General features: G+C 38.2%; 1 protein-coding gene across 1 annotated transcript in view; it reads right to left on the bottom strand.

The window, feature by feature from the left end:
• Nucleotides 1-22575, bottom strand: part of CEP128 (centrosomal protein 128kDa) — a 597902-nt gene that overhangs the window by 560405 nt on the left and 14922 nt on the right. Inside the window, exons 3-5 of the mRNA XM_006884767.1 lie at nucleotides 8897-9023; nucleotides 7477-7598; nucleotides 3706-3797 (exon numbers count right to left, since the gene is read on the bottom strand). Of these exons, the coding sequence (XP_006884829.1) occupies nucleotides 3706-3797; nucleotides 7477-7598; nucleotides 8897-9023 (341 nt within the window). The remainder of the gene's footprint in view (nucleotides 1-3705; nucleotides 3798-7476; nucleotides 7599-8896; nucleotides 9024-22575) is intronic.

Here is a 22575-nt window from a genome sequence, read left to right as displayed (position 1 = left end):
ACAGATGCTGCCCTGGACGTGCTCACCAAGTTGTGCCAAGAAATTTGGAGAACAACCACTTGGCCAACTGACTGGAAGAGATCGATATTTGTTCCTATCCCAAAGAAAGGCGACCCAACAGAATGTGGAAACTACAGAACAATTTCACTGATTTCATATGCAAGCAAAATTTTACTGAAGATTATCCAAAAACGACTGGAACAGCACATCAACAGAGAACTACCAGAAGTCCAGGCTGGTTTTAGAAGGGGTCGTGGTTCTAGAGATATTGTAGCTGATGTTAGATGGATCTTGGCTGAAAGCAGGGAATACCAGAGGAATGTCTATTTGTGTTACATTGACTATGCAAAGGCATTTGACTGTGTAGATCATAACAAACTGTGGCTGACTCTGAGAAGAATGGGAATCCCAGACCACTTGATCGTTCTAATGCGAAACTTATACTTGGACCAGGAGGCAGTCGTCAGAACAAAGCAAGGGAACACTGCATGGTTCAAAATTGGGAAGGGTATACGCCAGGGATGCATCCTATCTCCATACCTTTTCAACCTATATGCAGAACAGATTATCCGGGAGGCTGGGCTCTATGAGGAGAAATGTGGGGTCAAGATTGGTGGATGAATTATCAACAATCTGCGTTATGCGGATGACACAACCCTGCTTGCTGAAACTGAGGAGGACCTGAAGCACCTGCTGCAGAGTGTCAAGGACTGCAGCCTACAATATGGATTGAGGCTCAATGTCAAGAAGACAAAGATTCTCACCACTGGACCAATTGGAAGCATCAGGATGGATGGTGAAGAGATTGAGATTGTACACAGCTTTAGTTTGCTTGGCTCCATAATCAATAGTCTTGGCACCAGCAGCCAGGAAATTAAAAGGCGCATTGCCATGGGAAAGTCTGCTGTTAGGGACCTCTCCAAAGTGCTGAAGAGCAGTAGTGTCTCTCTGGAGACTAAGGTGCGTCTGATACAGGCTATAGTCTTCGCAATCACCTGTTATGCATCAGAGAGTTGGACAATGACCAAGGAGGATAGAAGGAGAATTGATGCCTTTGAGCTGTGGTGCTGGAGAAGAGTATTGAGAATACCATGGAATGCTAGGAAAACAAACAGATTTGTCCTGGAGAGGGTTAAACCGGGTGGCTCCTTGGAGGCAAGGATTCTGAGGCTCCGTCTAACTTACTTTGGACATGTTGTGAGGAGAGACCGGTCCTTAGAAAGGGACATCATGCTTGGGAGGGTGGAGGGACGGCGCAGGAGAGGAAGGCCCTCTATGAAGTGGATTGATTCAGTGACTGGGATAATTGGGATGGGAGTGTCAGAGACAGTGCGACTGGCACAGGACAGAGCGGAGTTTAGGGCTGTTGTACATAGGGTCGCTATGAGTCGCAGGCGACTCGACGGCACATAACAACAACAACAACATGTCAGTGTGAGCAGTGCTATTCCTTATTGTTCCTTAGTCCTTGATTCATCCTAAAATGATGGTTTCATTGTCAATTTATCTTCTTTTGTTTGGAGTCTAACTCCTGACATGATTCTGTTTCATCAGCTTATCTCTGATTAAGCCTCTGACCTGATTCATATTTTCTTTATGCTGCTCTATGGAATGAGGCAATCATTAGAAACCTTGTGTTTTTTAAGACTATTTTATATATATGCATAAATTAACACACTTTCACATGCGGTTTTATTTCTATAGTAGTAACAAAAACTCAACACCTCAACTCATTGCCATCGAGCCAGACCTGACCTGCAGCTGACCCTCCAGTGGGTGTAAATCACAGGAGAGGAGAACGCTCATCTTTTTCCCATGGAGTGGCTGCTGGAGTTAAATCTCCTGCTTTGGGGTCAGCAGCACATCTCCTTACCCACTAGGCTATCAGAAGCTCATTTTAAGAATACGCCAGGTGAATTCTGTGAAGACATGCTGAATTAAACTTGACCTAATCCCTTCTAAAGACTTGCTTATATGCTTTGGGAAGTAAATGCTAGAATTTGTTAATAACTTTTTTCCATCCCTGAACCAATTAGAACCCTAAGTCTAGTAACTGACTACTCAGCATTATTCTAAACATGAATTAAGAATATGTGGTATAAGCAGAACTGGATTCTAGAATTAACTGTATCCACAAAGTTAAGCTTCCAAGTTTCATTAGAAACATGACTACTATTTTCATATTAAATAAAGTCGCCTTGCCTCCTATATCCTTCTGGGCCACATCTGTTATTATCAGATAGAACTAGGCTCAGAGCTTCAGTCTCCATTATACACTAATGACCTGAAGCATCTCTCTGATTCCCTCTGTATCTGCCCTGTTCCTTCTCAGGGGAAGACTATTTCTTGAAACTCACGCTCCCACTATTCATATTATCCTCTCCTTTCAGAGATCTAAAAGCTATATAACATATAATTTTCCAAACTAAGAACACACTATATTAGAACACTATTAAAATGCAAAGCAATCACTATGGAGTCAGAATCAACTCATCATTGACCCTCCAGCAAGTTTTCAGAGGCTGTAAATTGCATAGGAGGATATATTTCAGAGGCTGTAAATTGCATAGGAGGGTATTTTCCAACTTTCTCCATCATTAGAATGGTAACTACCACTTTATTAATGGCATTGGCTTGACATAAAGAATTATCTAATTATTAACTAAGCAATACCAGTTTAAAAGATTTATCACATGGTTTAACAATGCAGTTCACAATTAAATGTTTATTCCTATCAACTATTTGTGAAAATTATCTTGAGACACAGTCTACTAGAAATGGTAAAGAACAGAAACTGCAGAACTTAATTGATTTGATGAGAATTCTGATGTCACCACACCCATTCTTTGTGATTTACTGCAAAGTGAGTTACTCCACTACTCCATGCCCATTTCTTCATCCATAAAACATAAATCATAATAATCACTATTTTCACAGGGCTACTACTGCAGAGGGACACTTATAGCTATAAGACATTAAATAAGTCCTTAATATTAGCTAATAGTAGTATTGCCAAGAGAACAAACAGGTCCGTCCTAGAGAGGGTGAAACCAGGCTTCTCCTTGGAGGTAAGGATTTTGAAGCTCTGTCTCACATACTTTGGGCTTGTGGCCAAAAGGGACTAGTCCTTGGAGAAGGACATCATGTTTGGACGGGTGAAGGGACAGCACAGGAGAAGAAGACCCTCGATGAGATGGATTGACACAGTAACTGTGGTAATGGACGCGCGTGTGTTGGAGACAGTGAGGCTGGCTCAGAATAGGGTAGGCTTCAAAGCTATTATCTACAGAGTTGTTATAAGCTGCAGGCAACTTGATGGCACATAACAACAATTCTTGATTACATTTTCTTTCTCATATAAAAACAGAGAAGGAAAAGCCTGAGAAACCCATTGACGGGTTACTATGAATCATAATCTATTCAAGGACAGTGATTTTTCTTTCTTGGGTTTTTCTGGAATAATGTTAAGTCATGATGCACTCGAAATTCAAGGAGTTTTGAACTATTCTGTTTTAAAAAATTTAAAACACTGATATTAAAACATGATATTATTAGTTTCTGCTTTTTAAATCATGTAAGCATGTCAATTACATTATTTAAACACATCAATTATTTCATTTAAATTAGAATCTATTTCATCACACTAATAATTAGAATATTTCATTTCACTAATAATTTCCAGTGAAAACCATATTCTGCTTTTACCGGCTTCTTCTTGAAAACTCCCTGTTGAGATCATCTCCGAGACGAACTTGCTCACTGCTGAGGTCGCGAAGGGACTGATGCAAAGCATGAAGCTGATGAAGGCAAACACAGTGATTCATGAAAAATGCTGTTGAATTTACCCATGATGCTTCACTGACGATAATAAGCACTTGTTTTCTGCTACATGCCTGAATTTGAAAATGGCTATTATCTCAAAAATAAAATAAGCATTTATTCAAAAATACCTATTTTTTTCAAAGTAAAACCATTTTATTTAAAGCTATATATCAGGGAAATCTGGTGACCTAACAGCTATGAATTAAAAAACAAACTCACACAATTGGGGTTGTGTGGTGGAATGTACTTGGGGCGGTGGGAGGGGTGCAGGGGGATTGTGTACCAGGGAAGGAGTGTTTCTTTTACTTTTGAAAGAGAGGAGCGAACTGGGGGGTGGGGGTGGAGGGATGGGCGGTGAGGGAAGTGTGACAATGAAGGAATGGAAATCCAAGATCTCTGTAGATTCTCATTAAAATTATTTTAAAAAAATATATACTATCTTTACATTAATTTTAAAATTTTTAAAAAAACAACTCATTTCCATCAAGTCGGAACCAACTCAGAGCTGACCTCCAACAGGTTCTCGGAGGCTACACATCACACAGGAAGAGAGCGTCCATTTGTCAGCAATAGTTCTATTAATTAGTAGATCTTTTACAGTATATCAACTCTACTCTCAAAGAAGGTAACAGCAAGCTTTTGTGTAAGAGGCCAGATTGCAGATAGTTCAAGCTTGCTGGCTTCATGGCTTCTGTTACATCTATAGAACTTACTTCTGTAGCACAGAAGCAGTCATAAAAAATGAACATGGATATGTTCTAATAAAACTTTATCCTACCAACTCACATGGACATTACCATTTCTCTACCCTAGAGAAATTTCTGCTCATGTGCACTAAGAATCATGTACAAAAATGACCTGAGTAGCACTGTTCATAAAAGAATACTGGAAGCCAATCAATCACTCATCAAGATTAGAATGCAGATAACTAAATTACAGTATCTTCTGCCAACCAAATGCCATGCCTTCGTAAAAATGGAAGCAAGAGTCTGTGTGGAGTTGAAATTCTTATAAATTTGAGAGATAAATCCTCCCAGTGTTATACACTCTCCATTGTTCCAGGGAAGCTGCTTTAGACTACACAGAAGGGGCACAATCATAAAAGTGAAAAAAAATCATAAAAGCAAAATCATCAAATCGAAAAAGGTTTGATAAACATTATTCCTAATAATTATTATTGGGGATAGATTTTTATTTAGGTATTGAGATTCCTATATATATTGGAATCTGAGTTCATACTTAGAGTACATCATATAGGAAACTTTTCTCTAAGCATTTTCCTAAATTATAAAATAAATGAAGAGTCACAAATTGAGGTAATTTGGGTTTGCTGTGATGCTGAACCTTGTGCCACTGGGGTGTCAAATGCCACAACAGTTGCCCAAGGAGGACAGTGTTTAGTGAAGCTCCCAGTTTAAGACAGATTTAGAAACAGGAGTGACATCCACTTCTTAAACCACAGGCCTATGGAAACCCTATGAACTTTGAGAAACAATGATAGTTATAGAAAGGCTTCGGGTCTTTTGTTCATAGGATCACTATGAGTCATGTTTGACCATTACTAAGGATGAATCAAAAAAACACATCACTGAATGATACGAGCAAGTTACAGTAAAACACATACAGAATTATCTCATTTATCTAAAGTTTAAAGGTAGGCTACAATAAGCAATATAAGCAAGTAAACCAGTATTTTTTAAATAAAGAATAATTAATATAAAATTCAAAATAATAGCTATCCTCAGGAGAGACGAGGAATACAAAATAGGCTCAAAAATGGTAGTTACATCGTCTTCATTCTTATTACTGTCCTTATTTCACAGTCATTTTTTTTAGTTATTCAGACTTTCAAAAATAAATAAAACCTACACTGATTCAATAAAAGCTCACCCCGTTCTAGATTTAATAAGCTAGTCCATGTAGCAAAATTGCTCCTTTCTAAAAAACAAAATGCAAGGAAAGTTCCCACAAGGCATTTTATCATCAGTGCAAGCTTGTCTCTATACTGTCAAAAAACTGTGGCTCAGGGCCTACACTGAGCAAGATAAGGAAAGAGTTAACCACAACTTCTGATCTCAGGACAGAAAGAGTACACAGACACATTAAGTTAAAGGTTATCTTAAGCTAATGGATTGAAAATAAGGAAGAACAATTTAAAAGAAACAAATGAAGTAACTAAATCAATAGCAGATCATCCATGTGAGTTTAACCATTAAAAATTTCCAGTTCTGAAAACAAGCATCTTAGGGCTCACTCCTGACGTCACCATTTCCATTCACCCCACTCTCTCCACTCAGACAACTGAACTTCAAGACCTTTCCTTTTTATCCTGTATCGCTCCTAAATCCATTCATCTCTCCAACTCCATGTCACCATTCTAAATCAAGTGCGGATCATCCCAAGGTCAGAGCACATGACTGTTCTCCTCATCAGTCTGTGCACATAAACTCCATTCTCTACACTAGAGCTGCAACGATCTCACATAAACAATTCTGTCACCTCCTTACAAGGCTCTGCAAGATCTTAGACTTTCTTCTTTAGCTAAATGGTCTCTTTCAATTGCTCTAAGATGCTATCTTCCTTCCTGTCACATTATTCGTGGAGTTTCTACCAATGGAATGAGTCTTGCTGATCTGTTAGAACTCAACTCAATTGTCCATTCTTCAGTCAAGCACTCCCTGACAGAAGAAGGCTCCTTTATTCCATACTTCCATTTCCCTACACCCTTTTCACTCTAACATATATCCCAGTTCATAAATTTAGAGACTTATTTGATTGCTATCTACTCTTTCTGTTAGTTATAAATTCCATGAAGAGACTTGGCCATTTCTACTACTTCTGCTCATCAGTTTCCAAGCATGATCACTGTGCCCAGAAAAAGGCACAATATGAATACAGTAAAAGACTAAAAAGTAAGTTTAAGAAATTGGTTACTGTCCTATATTTAATCATATAGTCTACTAAATATAGTGGTGCCCATCCAAAAAACAAAAATCAAGAAAAGATTCTCCAAAGCAGTTTGTACTGCATTTTCTTATTTTTTTTATGCTAGATAAAATCTTAACAGTTAAAGATAAGTATCCCATGATCAATTTTGAGATCATTAACTGTAAAACTTCCAAAACAGGAATGTTAAAGACAACATTCCCTTATCCCTTTCCTAATTAATTACTTAAGAAAAATGTTCACTCTATTTAAAGAGGTAAGAAAATAAGTATGTCTAGAGCACTATCACCCCCGAAAATGTTCAGTGGGTACACTGAAAATATGGAAGTTCTTAGTTGACAGAAAGTGACTCTATTAAAAATTCAACACTCAGAAAACCATTAATGCTGGGGGAATCAACAGGTCCACTACACAAAGACTACCTTTCTCATGTTTTTGTGGTTGTTAGGTTCCTACAAAACAAAAAGCAGCTGGCTTAACAAGACTCACAGAAGAGCCAGCCACATCTCACTCAGGCCACTTCAAAAAAGTTCTACAAAACACAGTCCTCCACAACAACATCCAAAATAAAATGTATGACAAAGATTAGCACGTGAAAAAGAAAGTCATTTCTGTGGTTAAGTCTTGGCCATAAAGTTCAAATGTTTGTTATGTATATAGAAACATAAATAAGTATTTGCATACAGATTACAGAATAGTCATGAGTACCTGGTTCACATCCTCAGTCTCCCCAACAAACCGCACACCGGATGGTCTGGGCCTCCCTGGTTTACTAACTTGAGGATCCCCATAGTCTTTGAGAGGTGAGGTAGGTAGAAAGCGGCGGCTCTCTTTACGAGGGTGAGAAGGACAGAAGATTAAAAAAAAACCCTTCATGAAAAGAAGCAAGCTAAAATTTTACACAGTATACACATTCTTACATTCAGTATAATTACATACATTCATCCTTTCCCAATGCATTTATTCCCAAGAATAAATCAGTAGATGTGGCCACAAATAAAGTTCCACAAACATGATATTAATTTTGCTCTTCTTTATCTTTGTAGATAAAATTGAAAATAACAATAACCTGGAAATCCAAAAACCCCAAATCCTAAACCCACTGCTACCAAGTCAATCTTGACTCATAGTGGCCACATAGGGAGTTCCTAAGAAGGTTTCCAAAGCTGTAAAACTTTACAGAAACAGGCTTAAGAATCTGTCTCCAACAGAGGAGCTGGTGGGCATCAAGTGCCAACCTTTCTCTTAGCAGCCAATTATTTTAACAACTGCACATGGGAGCTCCTGAGCAAAAACAGAACATTTCCAAAGTCCCAATTTTCTGTGCTTTCCAAAGAAGCAATATGATCCTGTTCACCTCATTTAAAAAAGTAATTGTTAACTGAAATTAACTTTTATAACTTTCTAACGCGTAACTTAAAACTGGTTAAAAAAAAGACTTTTCAAATAAGAAATTCATTAAATTGAAATCTACATGGTACTTAAAAATCAGTAAAAACCAACTAACTATAAAAAAATAGAGGAAGAAAAGGTGTCGGGGTCCAAATTTTAATCACAGTTATAATGATCATAAGGAACGTTAATGATTGGAGCTACTGACGATCTCTCCAAATCACCTCTCTTTGCTGCAGATTAAAAAAAAATTTCTAGTCAACTCTAAAGCCTGGAGTAACAGCCAAGTGTAAGGTGAATTACAAGCTAAGCACTGTCACGTTCACACCAATCAAGTTTAAAATGGACCTGTAGTTAACAAATGTCATATTTCATAATCAGACATTTGAAAACCATCAATCCGCTATGCCCAGAAAATATACCCCAACAGTATGTTTTGTTTTGTCTATATGTTCATTTGGATTCTTTGCAATCCATTTTTAACCCCAAATTTGGGTTAAGTAAAACTACACGGTCAGTCAGTGGAGTGTAAGAAAGCAGAGGAATAGAGATAGGGTGACAAAGTCTCACTTCACGTATTTAACCACAATGCACTACAGTCCTTTGCAAGTGCATCTGCAAACCTCGTCTGCACTATTTTATGTAGGAATTTTATGATTCCAATGATTAAATGTGTTCAATATGTATGTCGGAAATATTCTTAAAAAGAACACTTTGAGAACAGGTAAGCGTTTACCTGAGGCAGGGCCACCATCGAGGTCACTTGTACTCAAACTTGTAACAGAAATGCTTCTCCCTCCTGGGTTTCTTAATAAACGTTGGCTCCGCAGTTGGCCAATTGATTGTTCCAAACTTTCTTTTAACTAAATTAAAGGAGAAAGGAGTGGAGTTTTATTTTCTTTAAACAAATTCCACATACAAGTCAGAGTAGAGGTTTTAAAAATTATTTCTGAAATAGCCTGACTCATGGGGAGTCAGAATACCCACGACTCACTCATCTCTGTCAGTTTGCCACACTGTGGTGGCCTGCGTGTTGCTGTGTGGCTACCAGTCCTTGACATGCTAGCAGGTTACCCAGGGTGGACAGGCCAGCCACATCTGAAATAACACACTACACGCATACAAGGGAGGTTTATTAATACAACTATTCTTTAAATATATGCATCAACCACTAAAGACAAAGATGAAGAAACTGAAGATTTCTAGGAACTTCTGTCATATGAAATTGACCCAACATTGTACGGGAGAGGCTATAAGGTCCCCAAATGGCTATACAGGAGCAAAGCTAGCTGAGTTTTCTTAGGCCTCTTTTTCTCTTAGGAGTCTTGGTGTGGTTTGGGTTTTTGGTGTGTGTTTGTTTTTTTGGGTTTTTTTTTTCAGTAGATTTGTTTTTCTAGTTTCTTCCCAGAATGAGGGCAAACTGACCTTTCCTTACTATTGTGTTTAGCCAGGCTTGCAGAACTAGATGTACCTCAAGCAGGTGGTGAAGGCTTTTTCCCCCCTTAAATAAAGCTTGCAGACTAAGAGCACTTCCCATCAACCTGGATAATTCTTAACTTTACTGCATACGGGCAGTTGTTTGTCTAAGGATATAAAGTAGTTAGCTGTTTATCCACCCTCGCCCGCCCAGTGGTAATTCTCCAGCCCGCTGTCATCAGAATTCATGCATCGTTACATTTTCCACCTGGTCAGGAAGTGTCCTGTCCCACTTAACTAAGGTGTTTCAGTTTGTCTCGGGGTCAGTTTCTCAGTCTGCCTGAAAACACAAACCTTGAGGGGCTTTCCCTCTGAGGAACTAGCTCCAGAAAACATGCTGTCAGGATGCATTAGAAATAATGGGTGACTGCCATCTAAAAGTTAAAAACAAAGGAGGACAAGGAGTTGAAAAATGTGACCTTGGTAACAGAAATGAGGCCAAAGATCACAAAGCACAATATGTATAATCAATGATTGCAAATAGCTTTCTTAAAATACACATACAAGTACACACATGGGCCTGTCTAAAGAACTACACAGGATTCAGATGGACATCTGTGGAAAGAATCCTCAAATTCATCACCTTTACTTTTCAGTGGTTGCTGCATATAACCGAATAATAGTTGTATTAAGAGGTCTTCCTTGTGTATGTACAGATAGTATCCTATCATTCACATCACTGTGAGTGATGCATCTCAAAATGTTCTAGTTCACAATCAACGCAGCATCATTCCTCTTCAAGTTGTCATTTCTGGCGTAAATACACTTGTAATTATTCACTGTAAATATCTTTTTTTGGGGGGAGAAACCCATAAATTATGATTAAATACATATGGACCTTACCTGATGAACTACACAGGACTAGATTGATTATACCTGTGGGAGAAGTCAATAGAGAAGCTCAGTACCAACAGTCAAAACCAGTCCTGGGACTGACCATGCACATATAACTTCACACTAAAGCTGAAGAAAATGAAAACAGGTCCATAAGAACCAAAATATGACCATGATTCTCTCCCACCTGGATTTAAAAAAAAAAAAAAAACAGATGTGATGCACTGCGCATTGAATGACTGAAGTATATCAGATAAGATGTGGAATAAGATCAAGGACATCGCTGAAGAGAGTTAAAGAAAAATAATTGTTACAAGAACAATGAAGAAAGAAAAGACTAAAGTGATGCCAGAAGAGACTCTGAAACTCTTGTTAGAATGTAAAGAAGCCAAATTGAAGGGAAGAAATGCTGAAGTTAGAAAGCTGAAAAGGAGAATTCAAAGGGCATCTCAAGAAGACAAAGCAAAGTATTATAAACTGCAAACAGTGGGGAAAACACGTCTGGCATTTCTCAAGGTGTAAGAACTGAAGAACAAATACAAGCTTTCAGTTACAATACTAATGGATACTACAGGCAAAATATTGAATGATGCAAGAAATATCAAAAGATGTTTAAAGGAATACACAGTCATTGTAGCAAAAAGAATTTGTTTGGCATATGATCAAGAGCCAACAGAAATGAAGGAATGAATTCTTCTTTGTCAATATCTTCACTGAAAAACAAGGTCCCAGGAATAGATGGAATACCAACTGGGATATTTCAACAAGCAGATGGCAGCCCTGGATGTACTTACTAACCTAAGCCAAGAAATTCAGAAGACAGCTAATTTGCCAACTAACTGAAATAGGTGCATATTTGTTTCCAGTCCCAAACAAGGTGATCCTACATAGTGTGGTAATTAGCAAACAATAATGTCACATACAAGTAAAATCTTGCTTAAGATTATTAAAAAATGGCTAGAATGTTATTATGACAGGGAAGACATAGAAATTCAGGGCCGGTTCAGATGAAAATTATGGTTCCTGCTGTTGTCACCTTGTTGTATTGGAGCCGACTCTGAAGTGACCCTGTAGTGGGATTTCAGAGGCAGTAAACTGCCTTTCCTTCTACCGTGGAGCTGCTGGTGGATTTGAACTGTGTGTCTTTGAGATTGCAGCACATCTTCTTACCACTAGGCCACCAAAGTCATGGGTTCATATTTCACTCGGGCCACATCTGTGGTCATTAGAAATCACAAATTACTTTAGTTAGAAACTGACATGGCACAAAGCTATGTTTTTTTGTCCTTATAAAGACTGGGTTGTTTCTACTCTACTACTTCCCCTATTTTTAATCCACCATGTATCCATCTCAGTTATACCCCTTCAGGGTTAAATCAAAAGCCAGAAGATCCCTAAACACCACTTTTAGTCTCCCTAACCTTGGGAGTCGATAAGCAACTCTTATCTAAGCTTCTAAACTCAAAAATAGCTCTTTTTGAATCAGCTGTCACCTCAAGGGGAAAAAATAATCCACATAGTAATACTCAGCACTCTGGACATCTGTCTTTGTCATAATCTGTGGATTCATGGTAACCCTCAAAAGAGAACAGTTTTCTGGGGGATTCGATGACATTCTGTTCACCTGTCCAGTTGTTCCTGGTAGGAGAGTTATTTTAAAAAAACATTCACCATTTCCAGAAGCAGAAAATGGCAGTATTCTTTTTATGTGAGCTTATTTGCTAACAAACCCCAAGGTGTAAATAAAAGCTGATGAATAAAACGAATTTTGACACACACATTTCCTACTGCCAGAAGTCACCCTGGAACATATGGGAGAAATAGTACATAACGAGTGAAATGAAACATCATCCCAAAATGCAAGGGAATGACAGATGTTGGAAAATTAATCATTCAGAAATATTATAGAAAAGCACTTGGCAATGGCATTTAAAAAGTATGAAGATATGTCCTAAGCCACTGAGGATGAGTAACTGAGAGACAAAGAGCCAAAAGATAAAATGTAAAAATGAGTTAGATATCATTTTTTTCATTATCACTACAACAGGCAGCACAGCAAAACAGGCCCTCCCACTTTATAGATTTTAATTCCGTGACAGATTTAGCTTTGTGTTTAACACAGTACACATTGCAGAAAATGTAATCATGACATCTAAAATCAATTTGAGAACTCTGAAAAAAATGAGACTTTTGAAAAATGTAAAATCTTAAAAATTATTTTAAAAAACGTAAGGATCGTAACTCTTAAGTACAAGCTGACCTGATTTACAAAGTGGATCGCTTCCTAAGTGTATCTTTAAGTCAAATTCGCAATTAAGTTTGAGCAAGTATGCATGGTCCTGATTTTGTCTTACTTTAAGTACAAGAAATGGCTTAAAGCATTATCATCAATTTAAAAGTTACTGGAGCAACATGTGAAAGTTATTTTGATGAATATTTTGTTAAAACAAATTGGCTCAATAGTTTCAAATGAGAGAAAATTTACCTAATATTAAAGGGCAAATATGAGTTACCTATTAATCAGACTTTGTAATCCAGGGACTTAAGGGAATTGTAAAACCAAGCTCAAAATGAAATAAAAACAATACCAATACAATGCAATCTAATATTAACTTACTCTTCCTTTCTAAAATGTATAAAACTACTTTGTTAAAACCATTCCAATGCACAAGAAAGATTTAAAGATTCTTTTGAGTCTACCATGACTAACTTAACACTTACCAAGTGATGGCTGCATTTTCTAAAGACTTTCTCTACCTAAAACACTCTTGAACTAGCATCATAAAGCATAATGCTTTTTCCACAACATGATATAAGTTTATAAAGTGTCTATTACATTTATGCTTCTTACCTCTGTTCTTTTGATATTTGATTAAAATAATTAAAGGATAACTATTATGCACCTGTATGATTACAAGTAAAACTTGAGAACAGTAATTAACAGATTACACCGGAGTATTTTCCTTAATAGGAAAGCCCTGGTGGCCTAATGGGTAATGAGGTGCAATGCCAATCCAGAGGCAGGCAGTTCGAATCTGCCATGTTCTCCACAGGAAGAAAATGGGCAACCTTCTCCCATGCAATTTACAGACTCTGAAAACCCACTCAAGGGCCAGGTATGAGTTGGTTCTGACTCAAAAGCCCGTAAGATTTTTCTTACTTTACTAGACAACACATATGAAATAACTTGAAAGCCTAGTGATGCTATGTTGCTTCAGAAGGGATTTAGTTCTTCTTCTCAAAGAAACCAAACTAGGCTCACGACATATGTTGTTAAGTTCCATCAAGCTGGGCCCACTTTGTAGTGACCCTATCAACAGATCTGATCCCTGTCCTATCCTGTGCCATCCTCACAATCTCTGACACACCTGAGATGCAAGTCACTGTGCTGACCCATTGCTGCAGACTCACTGTTGTAGTCACTGTGTCTGTCAATCCATCTCACTGAGGGTCTTTCCCTCCGTCACTGATTCCTCCACCTTTCCAAGCATGCTAACGCTTTCCAAGGAATAGCCTCTCCTCACAACACGGCCAACGCATGTGAGACACAGCTTCGCCACCCTTGCTTCCAAGGAGCATAATGGATGAACTTTTCTAAGACACTGTTCGTTCATCAGTCCACGGGATATTCAGGGCTCTTTTCCAACACCACAGTTCAAAGGCATCAATTCTTCTTCTGTCTTGCTGATTCACTGTCTAACTCTCAGAGGCACAGCAAGTGAACAGAAAGAATGTGGCCTGAATCAGGAATGTCTTAGTCTTCAAACTAACATCATTGCTCCTCAGTAATTTGGAGAGGTCCCAGAAAGCAGACTTGCCCAATGTATATGTCCTGATCTCCTGACTGCTGTTACAAAGGGTGTTGGTTGTGGGTCCAAGAAAGAAGAAATAACTGATAATTTCAAACTTTTCTCTATCTATCATAATGTCGCCTACCTCAAATGCCAGAAGGGTCACTAAATATAGACTTTAGTTTACCCAAGCCATAAAAGATTGTCTTCAGATTTAGGAGTTAAGTTGCACAGTCTCCCTCTGATCAAAGATTAAAGAGTCTGAACATCAATGAAAAAGCATAATCTCAATTAACTAAATACCTTGCTCTGCATAAATGTATTCAAAGGATACAAAAATCAATGACAACTACTGGCAGATGTCAGGGGACTGACTCATTCTTTCTGAAGCTAGTAGAATAAATGAAACGGGGGGAGAAGACATATGCCTTTAGATTGAAGAAGTCCTTGTAATTAGCCGCTAAATGAAAGACTGGCTGTTCAAGCTCACCAGCCACTCTACAGAAGAAAGTTTTACAAATCTGCTTCCATAAAAACATATAGCCTCGGGAACCCTAACTGGCAATTCTGCTTTGCCTGCCAGGGTCACTGGGAGTCAGAATCAATGCAATGGCAATTATTTCGGAGGTTTTGTTTTGGTTTTCAGATTACCACTAAAAACAAAAGCAGTAACTTTTAAGATTTTCAAATATCTCTGAAAGCCCCAGAATGTCTCTATATCGAAAACTCTGAGTGGAGACAAAATCTATGTCATACATAAAGAACTGGAAAAATGAATGTGTAACTCAAAAGACTCTATCTCCCATGATGCACACCAGATCCATGAAGAGAGAGCATGAGGCAGCCCGAGGGATATTCTGTTCTAACATGGAAACACTCTTTAAATGATGTTACCATACTCCAAATTGACCTAACTTTTTCTTGCTGTCTAATTGAAGGTACTCCAACTACAGCAGGATCAACTTTCGGCAGTTATTTCTTCTATAAATCCATTTAAATGCTATCTAAATCTGAATTCAGCATAGTCACTTTGTTTAACTGTCATTTCATCTGTTGGCCAATTCTCTTTTTTAATTATTCACTTTTGTAAAATAGTGTGTTTGTTTATCATTGGGAGACAAAGAAGTAATAAAAGAATAAAAAAACTACACGCACTGCAACGTATGACCAATCACCAAAGGACTTTGAACAAAATAATGTGGCTGATCACTGACCACGAGAGGCGTCTCAAATACAGTGATGTGTGGACGTTAAGAGCCAGCAGCAAAGTTTAATGACTTTGCAATTTATGCAATTGCACTGCACTTTATGCAATTACTCACACTTAATAAGCCATGAAAATTAAACTCTGAATCGTGTCATTTGGGGACTGATGCTACTTGAATAAACTGTAGTGATGGAAATTCAGTCAGCAACATTTGCTGTATTTGCTTTCAGAGCTTTCAGAAAGTTTCTCCATGCATTGGTAAAAGGCCATGCTGCAAATCCAAACACATGCAGTTCGAATTCACCTGCTCTGTGGGAGACAGATGGCCTATCTCCTGTTGTGCAATTTACTGCTTCTGAAAATCCACTGGAGGGTCAGCCATGAGTCGGTTTCAACACAAGGGCACACAACAGTAACAAATAAGTTGCATTGTGAGGAATGGGTTAACCCCACCTTACCTAGAAATGGAAAAGAAAATAGGAATTCCTCAAGCAGGAATATCTTGAGAAATAAATCAAATAATAAAATCTGGCTTCCAAAACGACAAGATGGATACTATCAAAGAAGCTCATATAGAAGATTCCATGGTCCACACGCACCATCAGCAACTGCTTTAGCACCAATACCCAGTATATCTCTCATACTTCTCAGCAAAACTAGGCCTATTCTAGAAGAGTAACTCATTTACCCAATTAACTAACTGCCAACTGCTAGATTCTGACTCAGGGCAAAACCTTAAAACAAGAGAACTACCACAGAGAAGGACAGAGAACTGTTACATGCGGTTTCAAAGACTATAAATCTTTACAGGGGTTTACTGTTACATGTCTCCCACGGAGCAACTGGTGGGTGACTTTTTTTGGTTAAAAACTAAGCTCTTAACCACTACGCCACTAGAACTCCTTTAAACCCACTGCCTGTTCCGACCCTGAGGAGGCGGGGGGGGGGGACGGATGGGGGGTGGGGAAAGGGGAGTCTCTATCATGTTTCTAAGGTTCTTATTCTTTACGGGAGACTACTCATTTTTCTCCCGAGGAGCACCTGTTGTTGTTGTGGTGGTGGTGGTGGTTGTTGTTATGTGCTGTCGAGTCACCTATGACTCAGTGAATCTATGTAAAATAGCCCTAAACCCTGCTCTATCCTGTGCCAATCCTATTGTCTCTCTGATACACCTACCCCCACTACCCCAGTCACCGAGTCAATCCATCTTATCGAGGGTCTTCCTCTCCTGCACTGTCCCTCCACCTTCCCAAGCATGATGTCCCTCTCCAAGGATTGATCCCGCCTTGCAACATATTCAAACTATGTCAGATGAAGCTTCAAAATCCTTGCCTCAAAAGAGCAGCCTGGCTTTACCTTTGCCAAGACGAACGAGTTTATTTCTCAAGAAGTCCATGGTATATTCAATACTTTTCTCCAACATTACAGCTCACAGGCATCAAATTCGCCTTCTATCATCCCTAGTCATTGTCCAGTTTTCTGATGCATAGTAAGTGATTGCAAAGACCATGGCCTGTATCAGGCGCACCAAACAGTCTCCAGACTGACATCGTTGATCTTCAGTACTTTGGAAAGGTTTCTGACAGCTGACTTTCCCAACGTAATTCATCTTTTAATTCCCTGGCTGCTGGTACCAAGAATGTTGATTGTAGAGCTAAGCTAACTGAAGCTGTCAACAAACTCAAGCTCTTCACCATCTATCATAATGCTGTCAATTGGCCCAATGGTGAGTGAGAATCCTTGTTTTCTTGATGTTGAACTTTAGTCCATATTAAGGGCTGCAGTCCTTGACCCTCTGCAGCAAGTGCTCAGTTTCAGCCCTTCAGTTTCAGCAAGCAGGGTTGTGTCATCTGCATATGCAGATTGTTGATGAATATCTTCCTCCAATCCTTATGGCACATTTCTCCTCATAGAGCCCAGCCTCCCAGATAATCTGTTGCACGTATAGATTGAAAAGATATGGAGATAGGACACATCCTTAACGTACGCCCTTCCCAATTTTGAACCATGCAGCGTTTCCTTGCTCTATTCTGACGACTGCCTCCTGGTCCAAGGTTAGGTTTCGCATAAGCACAATCAACTTGGTGAGCACATCCAGGGAAGCATCTGTTTATTGAAATACGTCAATTAGTATGTCATCAGTTCCTGAGGCCTTGTTTTTTGCCAGTCCTTTCAGAGCAGCTTGAACTTCTTCCTTCATCACCACAGGCTCTTGATCATACGTTGCTTCATAAAATTCTTCTTTGTCCACCAATTCCTTTTGGTATAGTGATTCTATATACTCTTTCCATCTTCTTTTAATACTTTCTGGATCAGAGGCAAGCTTTTTCAGAAGTGGATGCCACTCCTCCAGATACCCTACAAACCTGGAGAAAGGATGAAAGTGATACAAATGTTCAGGTCTTTCATTCATAGAGTCACTATGAGTCGCCTACAACTCGACGGCAAGAATCAATGTTACTGAAGGAACATTCCTGAGCTGCACTGAAGCAAGGCCCCTGGAAGTAACAGAACAACAGTTGAGATGTTTCTTTTTTTTTTTAGTTGAGATGTTTCATCAAACAAATGCAGCACTGGACATGTTTACTAGTCTATGCCAAGAAATCTGAAGAACAGTTACCTGGTTAATTGACTGGAAAAGATCCATACAATATGTGCCCACTGCAAAGGAAGTTGCGCTAGCTATGTGATAAAATTATCAAACAGTAACATTAACATCCTATTCATGTAAAATCCTGCTAAAGATAATTCAGAAGGAACTGGAGCACTGTATCAACAGAGAAGTGCAAGGAACTTAAGCTAGATTCAGAAGATAAAACTAAATAGAGGGTGGCTGGAAGCAGAGGATATAAAAATATACTTACCTCCATTTTCTTGACTGTGCAGAGGTACAGGACTATGTGGATAATAAACTATGGATAACAACAAGAAGAATGGGAATCCTAAAACACTCAATTATGTCCCTAAGTTGTTGTTGTTATGTGCCGTCAAGTCAGAGCTGACGCAATAGCTGAACCTCCAGCAGGTTTTCAGGGGGTGTAAGGAGCACAGGAGGTAACTGTCTGACTACCTCCCTTAGAACAGTTGGTAGACTCAAACCTTGTGCCTTTGAGTTGGCAGCACAACTCCTTAGCACTAAGCCAACAGACCTCCCTATGCTCATGAGAAACATGTACAAAGTCCAAGAAGCAGTCATTCAGAGTAAGGGGAACTGCATGGGTTAAAATCAACAATTGTTTGTCAAGGTTGTACTGCCTCCATAGGGTTCAATCTGTATGCTGAGCAAATAATTTTAGAAGCTAGACTATATGAAGTAGAAGGTGGCATCAGGGTTGGAGGAAGACTAATCACTAACCCATGTTATGCAGCTGAAAGATAGCTTGCTTGTTAAAAATGAAGATTTGGTATACTTACTGATCAAGTTTCAAGACTGCATACTTCTTCTTGATTAAACCTCCATATTAAAAAAATTAAATTAAAAATCTTCACAACTGCACCACTTAGAAAATCATAATGGGGGAAAAATTTGATGTTTTAAAGAATTTCATTTTCCATGGAGCTACAGCAAATACCCATGGAAGCAGCAGTCAAAAACCAAATATGGTATTGAAATGGGAAAATCTGTCGCAGATGAATTCTTTAATGTGCTAAAGAGGTGCACATGCATATTTATTCTGTGTTACTGGCAACAGAAAAGAGATGGAAACAGCCCAATCGCTTATCAACAACTAAGTGGCTAGAAAAACTGAGGTACATTCACACACTGGAATATTATGCAGCATTGAAAAACCAAGACCTTGTAAAACTACACAACACAGATGAGTCCAGGAGACATTATGCTTGGTGAAATATCTCAGTCAAAAAAGGTCAAATACTGCATAAAACCACTGTTATTAAAATAGGACTGGAGGAGGAGGGGGAGAGGGAGAACAGGAAAAAAGTAAATAGATAATGAACACTGCACTGGAACAGATAAGGGAAAGGACTGTATGAAAGGAATCTATGATAAGGCATTATATGCATAATTAACAATCTGGAAAAGAGGTGCGTTACAAAGTGGACTGGGGGAGGGGAGAGCGAGAATGAGCGAAGAAAACGTGCAAAAATGAATGAATATAACCCAACCTTTCTGTAAGCTTTTATTACAATCACAATTTTAAAAAAATAAAACCCAGGAAGAAAAACATAAAGTGCTGCAGAGCAACGACGTCACTTTGAGAACCAAGGTGCATATCTCAAGCCACAGTATTTTCAGTAACTTCATGTGCATCTGAAAGTTGGCCAATAAATAGACAGAAAAATAATTGATGCCATTGAAGCACAGTGTTGATAAAGAATATTGAATATAGCATGGACTGCAAAAAGAACAAGCAGATCTGCTTTTACAGAGGTGCAATCAGAGTGTTTCTTAAAGCAAGATGGTAAGACTTGATTTCACATACTTTGCACATGCTGTCAGGAGAAGCTAGACCTGGATAAAGACATCACATTTGGTAAACAATCAGTGAAACAGAGGAAGACCTTCAACAAGATGGACTGGCACAGTCTTGAGAAAAGTAATGATTGTGTGAGCGGTGCAAAATCAAGCGGTGCATTATTCTGTCATGCATAAGTTTGAAGTGAGAGCCAAGCCAGTGGCACCTAAGGAAAACACAGAAAGAAAAATATTTTGCTTCTGTACAGATTCTTTACCTTCAGTTATCATAGAAAGAGGAGGAGAGAAAATGAAAGAATAAAGACAACAAGAAAAAGAGGAAAAGTCTTTGTAAAATCAAGTGTGTGCACATTTATGATTTTCTTCCCTTTCTGGCTCAACCATGTGCTGCTGAAATAAATGTATTTTTACAATGGTTGATACTTCATTTTTAATTTACTGAAAACTCATCAACTCCTGCTGCTTTGTCTAAAACTCTGTTCACATGCTGCTGGTTTATATATAGCCTTAATAATCATTCTCAAATTTGGAAAAGTTTTTTTAATTATATACTGCTCTTACTTGTGTAACTATTTTAAATGAAATTTCCAGTATTCAAAGCTCCATACACTACAAACTCAAACCACAACTTTAAAAGGATTTTAAAATATTTCCAAATATATTTTCAATGCTATTACATAAGTTCCATAGGAAATGACAAGTGCTCTTAACAGCAACATATGATGGCATTTTGGGTAGCCAAAATTCACAAAGAAACATGAGGATGGCGAGCAATGTATGTGCCATCTAACTTGGGAGATACACTGAAGTTAAAATAATTGGGCACACAACTCACTTTCAACGGTGCAACACTCTCTTATTTATGTCACTAAGATAAACTCCCACAATGTCAAGTTCAATGAATTCCAAGAAGGAAGTATGTATAGAGTGCCTATAATGCACCAGATATTAAGAATTAGTAGATGCTTTCAATTATCAAAGGAAATACTGAAGTAACAATAAAATAGTCCCCAAGTACATAAATCTGTTTGAGTCCTTAAATGAATGCTAGCTATAATGAAGGCATGATCATGTCCATTTTTCAAGCGGTCAAAGTCAGGTTCAAAAAGATTAAACAATTTGCCTGAAGTCAATGAGGTAATTTCTAGTAGAAAGATGAAAATTCATTTTCAAATCTGAACCCTAAAGCCTACATTGTTTCCATTTACCTCAATGTAAAATTCTGTAAACAACACTTTCCTGTGTCCAGTAATTCTGTCACAGACTTGAGAACAAACTTTTCAATTAGAAATGCTAAGAATTTAACTCCAAAAACATTTTTCTTATGTCTCCAAAAAAGAAAATTTCAGCAGACTCTATTTTTTTTTAAATCTACAGTTCTTATAGCTTAATATTAGAGCTATTTTAGAGGAACATGTATAGAACAGTTCTCTGACCAGGAGAATGAGGGAAGCTCAGTTACTGAGAAAGGAGCGGATAGTTTAAGTTTTAGGACATTAGAATTATCCTGTGTCTGACTCTGATCCATTAACGTTTTCTTTGTGGAGTGTTCCTAAGAACAGTTGACAACTTAGGCCCACTACAGAAGAGGGGAACAAGGACTTTCCAGTTTAATATTGAAATTCTTCAAAAGTTCCCATACCAGATGGCACTTTCCTAAGTCTCTCTAAAGGGAAATTTTAATCAGAGCACTTAGTTTAGGGGGTAGGAGGGGAAATTGACTTATTAATACAATTCTCTAAACTCTATTTTGTTATTATAATATTTTAGCCAATCTTTACCTTGAAAATGAACTTAATTAATTGGCTATTTTAATCAAGAGAACTGTATTTTTCTTTTATACCCAACATTAACTACTATAGCGTCATCAGCTGTAGCCCAAATTTCTAGTACAGAAGGTATTAACTTTTTATGCATAATATTCTTTCTTGAGGATATTCCGTTTTTATAGTATTAAAACATGGACCCTATTCTCTCATGGATAATCACACAGCTCTAGAAGTATTCTAAAATACTAAGCACATTTATTACACTACGTAGCACAGAAGTAAAATTGGTTCCAATTCTCCACAGCAAACATTAAAATAAAACCTTCCCCACATGTCCTCTTCAACTCACGTTTTCAGATCACCCCCCAAGAAATTCATAGCATGAGAAATAACACAGTTGACACTTTCTTAAGGTCATGAATTTAATGGAGCCCAAAGACCCTGACCCACTCCCCAACTAAACACAGCTCACTTGCTGGCAGAGCTGTAAGAAAGACTACTGGAAAAGCCATACATATCGCATAGGAAGAAGGTAAAAATAGATGCCGAGGTTGACAACCGGCCGTATCGGACACACTGTCTCATGCGGCAACTAGCATTGTCAATAATGGTAGTAGTCCAAGGCCAGTTCCAGCTCAGCCCCAGATTTCTCTCTCTATTTCTTTCCTTTAAAAAAAAAACCACTCATTCTAAACCCTGTACTTAAGTTTTAACATTAACTATCTGAGGACAAGTGAGCCTCTGTTTCGTAATCATTAAGATCATTTCCAAAATCTAATTGGTATAAATCACAAACTTTGATTCCATAGTCTCAATTGTCAGAAATTATAAATTCACAGCCTCATCAAAATACGGGCAGCCACAATTCAGGGTGGTGCATAAGCCCTGAGACTGTGTGGGTTT

The sequence above is a fragment of the Elephantulus edwardii genome, unplaced genomic scaffold (assembly GCF_000299155.1).
Source record: "Elephantulus edwardii isolate Elephantulus edwardi_28Jun2011 unplaced genomic scaffold, EleEdw1.0 scaffold00037, whole genome shotgun sequence".
NCBI lineage: Eukaryota > Metazoa > Chordata > Mammalia > Macroscelidea > Macroscelididae > Elephantulus > Elephantulus edwardii.
The sequence above is the reverse complement of the archived record's forward strand: the minus strand, read 5'-3'. Positions and strand labels throughout refer to the sequence as shown.